Source organism: Ictidomys tridecemlineatus, chromosome 2 (genome assembly GCF_052094955.1).
Source record: "Ictidomys tridecemlineatus isolate mIctTri1 chromosome 2, mIctTri1.hap1, whole genome shotgun sequence".
NCBI lineage: Eukaryota > Metazoa > Chordata > Mammalia > Rodentia > Sciuridae > Ictidomys > Ictidomys tridecemlineatus.
The window spans coordinates 224,595,866-224,610,708 of NC_135478.1; the positions used below are offsets into that span (position 1 = coordinate 224,595,866).

General features: G+C 43.8%; 1 protein-coding gene across 9 annotated transcripts in view; it reads right to left on the reverse strand.

The window, feature by feature from the left end:
- Window positions 1–14,843, reverse strand: part of LOC110598267 (uncharacterized) — a 26,674-nt gene continuing 11,831 nt past the window's right edge. Inside the window, exons 3-8 of one of the 9 annotated variants that reach the window (XM_078040755.1) lie at window positions 14,555–14,704; window positions 6,253–13,580; window positions 5,440–5,695; window positions 2,750–2,809; window positions 1,299–1,459; window positions 1–230 (exon numbers count right to left, since the gene is read on the reverse strand). In XM_078040755.1, the coding sequence (XP_077896881.1) occupies window positions 11,512–13,580; window positions 14,555–14,704 (2,219 nt within the window). In that variant the 3' untranslated portion in view covers window positions 1–230; window positions 1,299–1,459; window positions 2,750–2,809; window positions 5,440–5,695; window positions 6,253–11,511. Of the gene's footprint in view, window positions 231–1,298; window positions 2,652–2,749; window positions 2,810–5,439; window positions 5,702–6,133; window positions 13,581–14,554; window positions 14,705–14,843 lie in introns of those variants that run through there. The other 8 variants (XM_078040752.1, XM_078040758.1, XM_078040754.1 and 5 more) reach the window with 8 other exon arrangements.

Consider the following 14,843-nt stretch of genomic DNA (forward strand, 5'->3'; position numbering starts at 1 on the left):
TTTACCTTTTTCTTGACCAGGTCAGAGTCAGCCCCCTCTGGCTCCTGCCTGGAGCCACCTGGTGGAGTAGCAGGAGAGAGGAAGGGCATGCCAGGGAGTGGCCTTTTATTGGGGAACAAGAAAATCAGGGGAAAATTCCATCCAATGAAGGTCGAGGGAGACAGCATTCCAAGGTCAGGGTCAGTGATTGGTCTCAGGGTCAATGGTCAGTCACACCTCCACAGGATGGGCTGTAGCACCCAAAAAGGGTGGGGATTAGTTCTGACACAGCTTGGCTGGAAGGCCTCACACCCAGTCAGGGAGGTGCCCAATCACATGGGAGAACAGCTTCCCACAAGTATTTCTTAAGATTTTTATTTTTTATAATGGTGCTGGTTGATCAAACCCAGAACCTCACTCACGCTAGGCAAATGCCCTAACACTGAACCACATCCTTAGTACCTAAAGGAGATTTTTGTGTGTGTGGGGGGGTGCTGGGGATTGAACTCAGGGCCTTATGCATGCAAGGGAAGCACTTTACCAATGGAGCTATATCCCCAACCCATATTTTAACATTGAAAATAAAAGTATTCAGGCTGGGATTGTAGCTCAGTGGAATAGTAGTTGCCTGGCAAGAGTAAGGCACTAGGTTCGATTCTTACCACCACATACAAATAAATAAAATAAAAGTTCATCAACAACTAAAAAATATTTTTTTAAAAAAATTTTAAAATAAATAAAATTATTCTTTTGGAACTCAAAGTTGCACTGTCACCAAATGCTAGAATATTCCAGACACTTGGTATCATTACTAATGCTATTGGGATTTAAAGAAATTAATCAGTAAAACAAATAAAAAACATAACCTCATATTAGAAACAAAAAATATTTATTGTATTTGTTGTGAATGGGTAGAGTAGCTGCTCTAGAGTCAGGTTGCATGGATTTGAATTTAGTAAGTCACTTACTAAATTATTATTTTTATATATTGTTGGACTTGACTCACACTTTATTTATTTGTTCAATGTTTATTAAGCACCAACTATGTGCCAAGAAGTTTTCAAAGCATGGTTCTACATACAACTTGCAATATTTTGTGCTATTTTAAGGAAAATTTTTTAAATGTCAAATTTTAATTACTCATTGCAAATTAACAGAAGTGCTGGGGCTGGGGTTGTGGCGCAGTGATAGAGTGCTTGCCCCGAGTTCGATCCTCAGCACCACATAAAAATAAAATAAAGATACTGTGTCTATCTACAACTAAAAAAAAAAATTAAATAAAAAAAACCCAGAAATGCCATTGATTTTTGTACACTGACCTCGTATGAAGCATTGCTAAACTCAGTTGGTTTCAGTAGCTTTGCTGAAGATTTGACTGGTAGATTCTAGTTCTCTATCAATCTTGTCATCTGTAAACATAGTTTATTTCTTCTTCATTGTGAATTCCTTTAATTTTCTTTCTTTATTTCCTGTCCCAAACCTGTAGTACAATGTTGTTGAAGAGTATTGATGAGAGTGGCTATATTTTGCCTTGTTCAGCCTTTCCCACTATACATGATACTGACTGTACATTTTTAGTAGATGCTTTTTATCAGATTAATTTCTAGTCCTGGTATCCTAAGAGTTTCTTTTTTCTTTCTTTCTTTCTTTTTTTTTTTTTTTTTGGTGGGGGTCTTAGGGATTGAACTCTCAAGGGCACTTGACCACTGAGCCACATCCCCAGCCCTATTTTTGTATTTTAGAGACAGGGTCTCATTGAGTTGCTTAGAGCCTTGCTTTTTGAACTCCTCCTGCTCCAACTTCCCCAGCCCCAGGCATGTGCCACCGAGCCTGGACTGAGAGTTTTCTTTAAAACAGAAATGGATCATGTTTTTCCTTTTTAGTTCATTAATATGGATTATGTTAATTGATTTTGAAAAGCTTGACCTTTGTATTACTGAGACCTCACTTGGTTATGATGTATTATTATTTTTATATATTGTTGGACTTGACTTACAAAAATTTTATTGAGAGTTTTTGCATCTATGTTCACATTCACAAAAGACATTAATGCTGGCCTCATAATTAGGAAGTGTTTTCTCATTTTCAATTTCCTGGAAGAGTTTGTGTAGAATTTGCACATTTTTCTTCCTTAAATGTTTGGCACAATTCTCTAGTGAAATTTTCTTTGTAGGAAAGATCTTAATTATAAGTTTGATTTCTTTAATAGATTCAGAGCTATTCAGAGTACCTTTTTCTTCTTGAGTGAACTTTGGAAGTTAGTGGAAATTTGCCCATTTCATGTAAGTTGTCAAATTTATTGGCATAAAGGAATATTTGATATGGTCTGAATATGTCCCCCAATATTTTTATGTTGGAACTTAATCACCAATGTGATAATATTGAGAGGCAATTAAGTCATGAGAGCAGAACCCTCATGGATCAGGAGAGAGCAGGAACCTTATAGTCAGGGACTGAGAGAGTGGGTTCATTCTTCTGCCATGCAAGGACACAGTGTTCATATCTTTTTGCATTTCTGTTTCTACCAGGTGAGGATGCCTCAAGAAGGTGCTCACCAGGCATTTTTTTTTTTGGCACTTTGTTAAGAATATATGTTTTGGGGGGCTGGGATTGTGGCTCGGCGGAAGAGTGCTCTTCTAGCACGCGTGAGGCCCTGGGTTCGATCCTTAGCACTTCATAAAAATAAATAAATAAAATAAAGATATTGTGTCCAGCTACAACTAAAAAAAAACCAGAATATTTATTTTTTGTTCTTTTTATTTATACTCACCAAGCATCTTGGTCTTCGACTTCCCAGCCTCCAGAATTGTAATAAATAAATTTCTGCCTCCTTTAAGTTAAAAAAAAATGTTCTTTGTAAATTACCCAGTCTAAGGTATTTTGTCATGACAACAAGAACAATAAGACAATAGTCTTTTCTCATACTTTAAATAACTAGAATCTGTAGTTAGGTTACCTCTCTTATTGCTGATATAATTTCTTCTCTCTTTTTTAATGTTTAGTATGGCTGTGGCTTTGTAAATTATATTGATTTTCTCAAACAACCAGCTGTTATTTTCATTGATTTCACTTAGTTTTTCTGCTGTTCATTTCATTGATTTTTAGCTCTAACCAATTTTTCTGCTTACTTTAGGCTTCATATTCCCTGTCTCTCTTAGTTTCTTCACTGACATGTGGCCCTTCTTCTATGATATAAGCATTTTGTGCTATAAAACTCCCAATCCTGCCAAGTGTGGTGGCAAACTCCTGTAATCCCAGCAGATCAGGAGGCTGAGGCAGGAGGATTGTGAGTTCAAAGCCAGCCTCAGCAAAAGTGAGGCGCTCAGCAACTCAATGAAACTCTGTCTCTAAATAAAATACAAAATAAGGCTGGAGATGTGGCACAGTGGCTGAGTTCCCCCAGGTTCAATCCCTGGTACCTGCCCCCTAAGAACAAAAACACTAATACTCCCAATTCCTGCTTCTCACCTAGGAATCTGTGACAAACTGGAACATGGAGAATTTGGAAGAAGGCAGGTTATTTAGGACAGCTGAGATAGCGTGAGAAGAGGTGAAGTAAGGAACACAGCTGGAGAAGATAGGGCCAGGTAATGAAGAGCTGTACCCTGAAGGCAGCCAGGAAGTGACTAGATCATGTCTGCATTTTATACAGATCAATTTGGGGCTGTGCTGAGTTAGAAGCAGCTGGAGTTAGGAGGACTAGCTAAAGTGTGGTCTCATGTTAATCCTGATGACAGATGGTGGTGAAAGGGGATGAAGAAAACTAGACAGACTGAAATGACAGTAAAGAGTTGAAATAAATGTGAAAATTGGTGATGGACAAAGATGTGTGGGGCAGGACCATGAAGAATCAGGAAGCAGAGAGTGCTGTCCATTCAGTGAGACAGAGAATGCAGACATACGTTATTGGCAGGCACAGACCAGGAGGAGTGAGGCAGGAAGGATTTCAGTTTGGGCCTGTGAGGCATCCAGGTAAATATATAGTAGGCAGGTGGAAATGTGGGTTGGGAGCTCTGGAGAAATATGTAGCCAGGAGCTGAACTTGCAGTCAGCACTGTATGAATTGCCAGTGGAATGTTGTTAGCAAAATAACTCATGGAAAATGTGCTGAATTAGGAGGAGGAATATGAAACTTTAGGGAACAAAGAGATTTTAGGGACCATCATTTTAGTATTAAGTAAATCATGGGCTTTTCCTTACAGTACACAAGAGTCTGCTCCCTGAGTTTCAGGGAAGGTTTAATTTGATCTCCAGATTATTACTGACAACAACCATGCATAACATTATTGCCAAAATCCAGTATACACTTCAGATGCCAAGGTATGGGTCAGTTAAAACTAGTTACAAGAAGCCTAGTAAGAGTAAAACTGGTGAAACACACCTGTAATCCCAAAGGCTTGGGAGGCTGAGGCAGGAGGATCACAAGTTCAAAACCAGCATCAGCAAAAGCGAGGTGCTAAGCAATTCAGTGAGACCCTGTCTCTAAATAAATACGGCTGGGAATGTGGCTCAGTGGCCAACTGCCCCCGAGTTTAATCCCTGGTACACCACCCCGCCCCACCCACCAAAAAAGAGTAAAACCACAACAGTGACCAGAAGGACTCTCTGTAAAGAACAGAGAGCAGTGGGAGAAAACAACATGGTAGCTTGGGTGGTGTGCCTGGCCACACTGGGACACTATAAGGGTCTCTGCCCTCTGTGTTGACCCTGATGGACAAGTGGGTCCTCCTTCGGGCTGGGGAAGCTTCCTTCTTTACTCTTAGGCACTGGAAGGCCTCACTTCACTGTGCACTCTGAGGGGCTCAGGGAGCTCAGACAGTGGGTAAGAAAAAGACCTCTTGGGGATATGGATACATGGACTTTGATGTCAGCTTGCAGGAAACTCTTATCATGTTCTGGGAACCTGTGTACAGAGGGAAGTGGGTGACAGCTGAGATCTCAGGGGTTTTTCTCACAGTCACTGCAGGAGAACACTCTCTCTTCACTGTGTAGGTGTGGAGGAAGCCTGGAAGCAAAGTGGCCACATTCTGGACATGGGAAAGGTCTTTTCCCTCTGTGCCCATGCTGGTGACTGAATAAGTATGGAGTTCCTCTTGCACTCAGAGCATTGAACAGCTCCACCCCGCTGTGCAGATGCATGTGGGTCCTAAGTTTTGACTCCCTCAGTGGGGGAATGGCTCTCTCCCCAGTGTCCACATTGGCACTCCTCAGACAGCTTTTGTCACATTCAGGGTTCTGGAGGGCTTCTGTCTGTAGGCAGACTGGGGGTTAGCTAGACTTCTTTTCTGGGGAAGCTGCTGTCACACGTGACCAGGAGTCATGAGCCAAGGATTCCAAAGATAACCAGAGCGAAAGTCCTGCCTACAGCAGCTACAGGGGAAGAGCTTTCCCTTCTCCAGGGCTCAAGGCCCTGGAGACCTGAGGGCTCCCTGGGCTTCTGATAGCCCTCTGGATACTCACAGAGTGGCTTTCCTGCGGTTCCATTAGTTGGCTCTTCACCCAGGAACTTGCTTCAAGAGCAGGAGTAGGGTCCCCACACTGAAGAGCCAGGAGATGGGCAGAGCCCTGAGGCTGTGTGCTCTTGGCAGTGCAGGTCCTTCACATCAGCTCTTTGGGTAGTCGTTGAAAATACCGCATATCCTTTTTCTATGAACTTTCTAGAGCAGCCCTGTCTTTGATAACCACCCAAATTTGGGCTTACTGTTGTCTTGCTTCCCTGGAACTTAAAAGAAGTATCCAGTTATTCATGACTGATTGTTAACCAGATTAAAGAATAACTCTAAAACTCTAACGTGAACCCCAAAGTGAACCAGTGACGGTGACCTTGGCCATTGTAAAATATCTAGTTTTCCACAAGAACTTTTTTTCCCTTAAAAAAACGGCAGCCTTGGGCTAGAATTGTGGCTCGGCGGAACAGCGCTCGCCTCTCGCGAGCTTGGTCCTCAACACCGCGTAAAAACAAATAAATAAAATAAAGGTACTGAGTCCGTCTACACCTAATATATATATATATATGTATACACATTAAAAAATTAAAAATAAAACCGGCAGCTTCCAGTAACATCGCTAATACAATTAGACCACAAGATTCCCTTGCAACAGACAGATCCACTATTGGACAGGTGACAAGGGATCATGAAGTGTCTTGGCCTACCCGGCTGATCAGTCCAGGGCTTAATTTAATAAGATCAACCTGTAAGTCGCATTTCTCTGCTCAATTCTCAGTCCTTCCCCCGCTGACGTCAATGACCCCGCCCCGGCACCTGGTAGCACCTGAAGACTCTGCATTGCCTGAGCCCTCCTGCGAGGTCCATCGAGGGCCCAAGACTGGTGTGGAGTTTGGGAACTGAGTCACTCAAACCGCAGCCGAGAAGTTCTGAAAGCGGAGGCCGCGTTGTGGGCGGGGCCTGCTCCCCTGGACCCGCCCCTGGCGCCGTTGCCGTGGAGACACGCGGGGCTTCCTGGGAACACTGCCTCTCCCGCGCGTAGCTGCAGCGTGAGCTTGGCTCCCACAGCGCCGCCTGCTGGCAGGATGCGAAAAGAGCTCACGCTGTCCCAACCCGCGTCGGAATCTCGGTGGGTCTTCCCGGCGCAGAACAGTGGAAATCACTACAGTTCTGACCTCTTCCTCTTTGGGTTACGCAGCTAAGGAAATTGGGTCATGGTTAGCTTCTTTTTGTGTCTCGATTTTTGCTACTTTGCACGTCCTTCCTTCAAAAAGAAATTGTCATCACACAGCCAATTCACTCCTTCATCCACCCTCCTCACTCACCTATTCACGATGGTGGTTTTCAAGGTTCCGGAAAGATTTGGGCTCCCCCAGCTTTCCCCTGAGGACCTGGGGGTGTGGGGAGTGATGGTAAGGTTCTGTATCCTTCAAAAGATGGTGTCTTGAGGACCTCCATAGTCCACTGGACACAGCAGATCGCAGTGGATCAGGCTTTCGTGGAGCCAGTGATTACCGACTGGCCTGCTGGGTGCTTTCTTGGTCCAGATCCCCGTGACCATTACCTAATTCTTAAACGCTGCTCTGTCTTGACATCATGTATTTGTTTTCCTCTGACTACTTTATCCCAGATTTATTCTGAAGGGTCACACCAGGGGCATCCATACCGCTGCCTTGGTTCCCTGCTATCTCATTGTCAGGATTCTCAAGTATGAACCAGGAACCTTCACTGCCCTCCAAAGGGCTATCAAACCACTCACTGTCTAGACTTGTGTGGGCAACGGCCATCCATCAGTCTTTAATGCAGGGATCTTGTTGAAGCATTCCATTCGATATTTCAAATGGGACGGATGGATGTCAAAGACTAATGTAATGAATCTCACCTTGTAAGATTTCCTGAGACCACTGTGGCCATCCTTTGGTACTCCAGACCCAAGCAGCTGCTTAAAATATGATTTACTGTTTGAGGTCAAGCCTACAACTTCTATGAGTGCTGCTTGAGCCTCATATGTATGTTGCTGACTTGGAACAAGGTGGTCTTGGAGAAAGTGGTGAGAAGAGATTAACTCTAGATATATTTTGAAGGTGAAAATACCAGGATTTGATAGAACGGGTAAGAATTTTGAGAAAAACTATGCAAATTTTCAAAATTTCTCAAAAGTGAAGTCAAAGACAATACCAAGATTTTTGAACTGAGAAGCTAGAAGGTAGAGTTTCCTTTCACTGATGATAGAAGAAACAGGACAAGGGAGGAAAAAATGAGAATTTGGTTTTAGAAATGTTGAATTTGAGATCTGAGAGACATCCAAATTGTCATGGTGAGAAACTACCCTTCTATCCTTTCAATACACCAAAAATGCACTTTTCAATCAGAAATTGTTGCCTTGCCCTCAGCAACCTCTTGCTTACCTATTTTGTGAGTCTGCCCTTTCTGCACACTCTATTGGCAGATTCTCACCAGGCAATGGTTTCCCCTGGAGCTGTTCTTATAGAGTGAGCTCACAGTTAAGAATGTCTACAGTTTCCATTGCAGTGGTTTGTTCCCATTTCATTTTAAAACATATACAAACTGCCTTTTGTCAATTACACCTGAGAGTTTTTGCATTTTTATGTTTTAATAATTCCAATCTGCCTAATTTAGGGTGACAGTAACCTCCCTAAAAAACTGTCATGGTAGAATGAGACAATGAGTTGCATCCCATCTACAAGAAGTTTCCATTTCAGCCCTAAATAATCCCTTTGTCCCCAAATCATAAATAGTTCCCATTAGTTCCTGGATTGCTTTTCGTCCCTATTTAAACAAAGAATCCCTTTCATTCGTGTTTTGTCTCTTCAAGATGATGCTGGGCCTATGTGATTTTTAAACTGAACACTTGGTTTCCCTGCCTTGTGCTTTTCTTTCATATTTAAACCCCCCTTGCCCCACCCTCCACTTCTGCAACAAACTAGCTTAGGTCACTGTGTTGGTCTTTGGTGTCTGAGCACCTGCCATTTCTTAGCCCTGTGCATTTCCTGGATTTCCAAATTACATGCAGCGAAAGGAATCCCTTCTTTGAAATCAGATCTGCAGAGAGCATCAGCATGGTCACTAACCAGGTTTGAGACTGTGGGTTAGACATTTATTGTGATTTTGTTGCTCTCTCTGTAACATTAGAGTATGAGAAAAATTCCTCCTTGTATTTTAGAATTCTAAAAGGATTTAGAATTATATTTGTTCTATATATTTTGTATATATTATTTTATTAGGGAGTCTTCAGGACCCCTGTGGGATAGTGAATTTTAAATTTCATTTTTCTGTTATGCTTTAAAATTTCAAAATTTTGTTATTACTATATATATTTGATGGACCTTTATTTTATTCATTTATTTACATGCTGTGCTGAGAATCAAACCCATTGCTTCATACATGAGAGGCAAGCACTCTACCACTGAGTCACAACCTCAGCCCCTATATAAATTTTTTTTTTAAAGAGAGAGAGAATTTTAATATTTATTTTTTAGTTATTGGCGGACACATCTTTGTTTGTATGTGGTGCTGAGGATCGAACCCGGGCTGCACGCATGCCAGGCGAGTGCGCTACCGCTTGAGCCACATCCCCAGCCCCCTATATAAATTTTTTAAAAATATTTTTTTAGGGGTTGGGGTTGTGGCGGACGAGTAGCATGCTCACCTAGCATGCTTGAGGCACTGAGTTCAATCCTCAGCACCACATACATGTAAAATAAAGATGTTATGTCCACTTAAAACTAAAAAATAAATTTTAAAAATATTTTTTTAGTTGTAGATGGACACAGTATCTCTTTTATTTATTTATTTTTATGTGGTGCTGAGGATTGAACCAAGTGCCTCATGCATGTGAGGCAAGCACTCTACCACTGAGCCACAACCCCAGCCCACACAAATTTTTTTTTTTGCATAAAGGTAATCACACCTGGGTTTTTTCACTGTTTTGTTTACTTCACCCACTTCCCCCTTTCATCACATATGCACATCTATGATGCAATCATAAAAACTGAACAGAAAAGAGGATCAAACTCTCAGTAAAAAAAAAAAAAAAAGGGGGGGTAAAACTAGTGTTTGCACAATTCACCTTCAACTTACTCTCTTGTTTTCTACCTGTTGGATCTTCTGTCCTACTTTCTGGGATCCAACTAATTCTACTGAGATTTTTAAGATTTCAACAATCATAGTTTTAAAAACTTTCTTAGTACTTATTTTTATTTCTAGATGTTTCCTTTTCCATAAAACTATATTTTTTGTTTTATGACAAAGATAGCTTCTCCAGGTTTTCTGAATAGGTGTTTTTTAACTTTTGACCAACTATGGTAGCACATGCCTAGCACAGGAGGCTCAGGCAGAAGGATTGTAAGTTGGAGGCCAGCCTCAGCAACTTAGCAAAACCATTTCAAAATAAAATCTAAAAAGGAGTTGGGGTGTAGCTCAGTGCTAGAGTGTTTGCCTAGTATATGCTAGGCCCTGGGTTCAATCCCCAGTATCACCAAAAAATAAATTAAAAATATAAATTAATTAGCTTTTGTTCCTGAAGTAAATGATTTGTCTAGGACATTTTTTACCCTTTTATCTTGGTCTTTCTTTTTCAGGTAAAATTTATTTCTTCAAATGTTGGATAATCTGCTGGGCATTGTAGTGCATGCCTATAATCATAGTGACATGGGAGACTGAGGCAGGATTGTAAATTTGAAGCCAGCCTCAGCAACTTAGTGAGACTTTACCCCTCCCACCCCACCCTCTGCCTAAAAAAAAAAAAGGACTGGGAATGGGAATGTGTCTCATTGGTAGAGGAGCTGGGTTCAATCCCCAGCATAAAAATAAATAAACAAATAAATAAGTTTGATAATCTTTGTGTATTCATTCATATTTAGAAGGTAGCAACAGTCAATTTAATTAGGATCTTTGTATAATTGACCATGCAATTCTTCTCCGAAAAATATCTTTAAAGCTAGTGTTCCAGAGAAAAATCATTTGTGAAACATTGTTTTAGACTACAGTCTACGGATAAATCTAATTTTCTATCATCCCTCAGAATTTCAGGTCAGCCCTCTGAAAATCAGGAATTCTTTGTATAGAGTATGACTCTGACCCTAAGTATGTACACAACTTTCATCTAACATGGCAAACGGGGTAGCCCTCACCTGTTTCCTGGACTTATTTGTATTACTGCCAACATTTGCTTGGAAATTCCCTAAACTCTTGTTGCCTATAATGCATCCTGGTTCACCTGTTTAGCTCCATTACTTTGTCATAAATTAGCCTTTCATCACCTGCTCACATGCTCACTCTTGAGAGGTTCACTCACTCACTCAGCTTCAAGTAGCATCTCTCTTCTGGAACTCCCAAGGATCTACCTCCTGACTCAACCTTTCAGCACTGTAGTTTTTTGTTTCTTCTCAGATTAGCCACATTTTGCTGAAACCATCAGCATTTCCTTAGGAGGAACTATGTATAATCACTATGAGTCCTTCAGCATTCACATAAACAGAGGAGAGATTCAGAGAATTCATCTTCCGGCTATCAGTTTCAAAATAAATAAGCCAAAATCAAATCCAAGGGCATATCAAGCCAGGAACACAATTCACTGGACTTAACCCACAGAATCATATTCTGAAAAAAAAATAAAAAGTAGAAATGGCATTTAATAGATACCCCATCCTTTCAGAGGATGTACTGGAGGGATTTCCTTAGATCTTATTCAAGCTGGGATTTTATGGAGCTAGCTTAGCATCTGGGCAAAAATTACCACCTAAGAAGGCAAGAAGAAATACCTCTTTTTATCAATGGATAGAAAATATAATTGAGAGTTTCCTTTTTTTCTTTGCTTGAGGTCCCAAGGATTGGACCCAGGGCCTCACATGTGTTAGGCAAGTGCTACCACTGATACATCGCCAGCGTATTGATGTTTTGGAAGAGAAAATCTTTTATGGTCTCCTATATTCCTAATTTTTATTACATTCTTGCTCAAACTAGGACCCCTGTTCCTAAAATCTGTCTACTGGTGTGCTCACTGCGTTGCTGAGGATGGGGCAACATCAGCTCTGCTTACTGCTCTCTCCCGGCCCCCACTGCCTCAACTCCAGTCAGCCTCTATCATGGCAAACAGTTGGCTAAGCCTTTTCTTAATGTCGGGCTCACTCGGAGCGCGGCAGGATTTTGTGTGCACCCTGATGTGCTCCGCCAGCTTGGACCTATAAATGAAGCCCTTCCCACAGTCGCCACAGGCAAAGGGCCTCTCGGGCCTGTGGATGCGCTGATGCCGGAGCATGTGTCCCCTTTCCCGGAAGTTCTTATCACACTCAGGGCAGTGGAAGGGTCTCTCCCCGGTGTGCAGGCCTTGGTGGCTGAGCAGCTGTGCCTTCAAGCGGAAACTCTTGTCACATTTGGGACACTGGAAAGGCTTCTCTCCGGTGTGCGTCCTGATGTGTTCCACGAGCTTCGACTGCTTGGCGAAGCCCTTGCCACACTCACAAGAGAATGGCATCTCCCCGCTGTGCAGCAGCCGGTGCGCCTTCAGGTCAGCCTTCACGCGATAGCACTTGTCGCACTCAGGGCACTGGAAGGGTCTCTCTCCCGTGTGCAGGCGCTGGTGGCTAAGCAGCTGCCCCTTCAGGCGGAAGCTCCTGTCGCACTCTGGGCACTGGAAGGGCCGCTCGCCGCTGTGCACACGGAAGTGCTCGGTGAGCTTGGACTGCCGGGTGAAGCCCTTGCCGCACTCGGCGCACGAGAAGGGCCTCTCCTTGCTGTGGGTGCGCTGGTGCGCCTTCAGGATGCCCTTTAGGCGGAAGCTCTTGCTGCACTCGGGGCACTGGAAGGGCCTCTCCCCGCTGTGCACTCTCAGGTGCTCACGGAGCTTGCACTGGTGCGTGAAGCCTCGGCCACACTCACTGCAGGCGAAGGGCCGCTCCCCGCCGTGCCGCAGCTGGTGGGCTCTCAGCGTGCTCTTCAGGCGGAAGCTCAGCTCGCACTCTGGGCACTGGAAGGGCTTCTCATCTGTGTGCAGCCGCTGGTGCCTCAGCAGCTGGCCCCTCTGGCAGAAGGCCCTGCTGCACTCTGCACACCAGAAAGGCTTCTCGCCGCTGTGGACTCTCGCGTGCTCAGTGAGCTTGCACCGCTTGGTGAAGCCCTTGCCGCACTTCTTGCAGGAGAATGGTCCCTCCCTACTGTGCACACGCTGGTGGACTCTTAGCAGTCTGCTCAGACGGAAGCGCTTGTTACACTCCGAACACTGGAAGGGCTTTGCTCCCGTGTGCACTCGGAAATGACTGGCCAGCTTGGACCTTGAGAGGAAGCGCCTGCCACATTCCAGGCAGGGGAAGGGCCTCTCCCCACTGTGGCTGTGGCCCCACTGCAGAGCCTCTGCGTCCCCGCATGGGCAGTTCTCCTCACAGTCCAGGCCGAGTCCTGGCTCTTGCCCTGAGTGCACACCAATGCCACTTCTCCAGGAGGCTGGCCTCTCCCCTCTGTGCTGGCACTGGGGAGCCTGTGCACTGTCCGTGGAGAAGCCGCTCTTGTTGCATCTGTGGTACGGGGAAGGCTTCTCCCCCTTGTGCCCGAGATGGTGGCAGAGAAGGGTCTGTTCCTGGCAGAAGCACATTTTGCATTCAGGGCACTGGAATGGGCTCTTCTTTGTATGGACAGCCATATGTCTCAGCAAGTACTGCTTCAGATGGAAGCTCTTCCCACACTCAGGACATCGGAAGTGCCTCTGTGTCCTGGAGATATCCCACTGCTCCTGCGCATCAGCTTGTTGGTTGAACTTCTTCCAGGCCCTACATGATGCATCCTTGGAATGGCTCCTCTGGTGCTTCACCAAGTGGTTCTTTTTCCAAAACCCTTCTCCACAGACAGGGCAAGAGTGCTGGGTGCTTTGCCAGGAGGGGCCTTCCTTCAAGCCAGGGTGACCCACAGCTCTGTGACTTGGGATTTCTTCTCTATAAGCAGACTTGATGGAGCTGTGGACCACTGTAGCTAGAGCCTGTGTGTCGTGTGTCTTTGGATTCATGAGGGTAATGCTGTGGTCAGGCAGGAAGGAAACATCTTCCCTTTCCCCTAAACTCTGTCCATGGGAATACTGGCTCTGAAGAGGACTGAACTGGAAATGACATTTAGTTTCTCCTGATTTTACAGTTTCCTGGCTTCCTGAAATTGAAAACAAAAATTCAGTCAGTTTTCTCATCCACAGCATGACTACGACTGTAAAGTGATCCATAATAGTGACCTGGGTGGTCTGAGAACCCAGCTTTCACTAAACTACTCAGCCATGTCATGTGGTTCTATTTCATGACCAAAATGAGTTTGGTGACAGTCTGCTGAAACTACACTCTTGTGGCTTTGCTCCTTATCCTGTAAAAACAGAGGAATGATAATACGTACATAAGAGCATTATGAATGTGATCAGGGAGCATGCATGAGGCTTGATAAGCATGGTGCCCAGCATGGCCTCTGCTGACCATTCTAACAACTTTGGGAACACCAGACTTAACCCATTTTATGTACAAACCTGCCTGGAGCCACAAGGTGATGATGACAGCGAGTTCCTAACAGACTCCTAACACTAGGGCTCTGCTCAGCAGAGGAGCAAAACTTTGGGAGTGGGTATTACCCAATGGAGTGGGCTGTATTCTTGTTCTGTTGTAATACTACCCCTTCCTTATCTTTTTTGGATGGAGTGTTCCTTGTGTGCCCCCTATATAAATAAAGAATTCAGGTGGTGCTCTCTTTCAAACGGACCCCTAAGAGCTGTCAATAGACCGTAAGAAACAGGTATTTTCTGTGTCTGAGTAATTATTTTGTGATAACCCAAATTTACCTGGGGTGACCCTGAATGATTTAGTCACGTGTTGCAGCAATGAAGGTAGATCATGAATTGAAATATTGTAGATCAGGAACTGAAATATTGAATTACTCAATAACCTACTCAAGGTTACCCAGTAAAGGCAAGAAGCACACTCAGGCTCCAAAACCCACACCATTAACCACTATGTTTTACTGCCTTTCTATAGAACGTATGAGATATCAAGCTCAACCAAACAGGAAGGCAAGATTAGAGAAGGAAAACTAAGAAATCTGAATATGATATCTTAAGGTCAGCATGCTGATTTCTTAATACTCACCCCCAAACAACTCTCCCTCAATATGTGGGTCAAAATACGTATCAGCAGAGTGAATCATGTTTCTGGGTTCCTGTGATTCTCCCCAGCTCTTAAAGGGCTCCTCTTCTTGTTCAATCCAGGATATTAATTCTGGCTTGGAAAGTCTATCATCTGCACAGAGAAGTCAGACAAGGCAGTTTGGTTTCCTTAAGCACTCACTATATTTAAAACACACTGTTTCTAGATTTCTCAAAATTCACCTCTGGGACAATGTATGAGATGTCAACAGATATAGAGTACAGGGTTACAT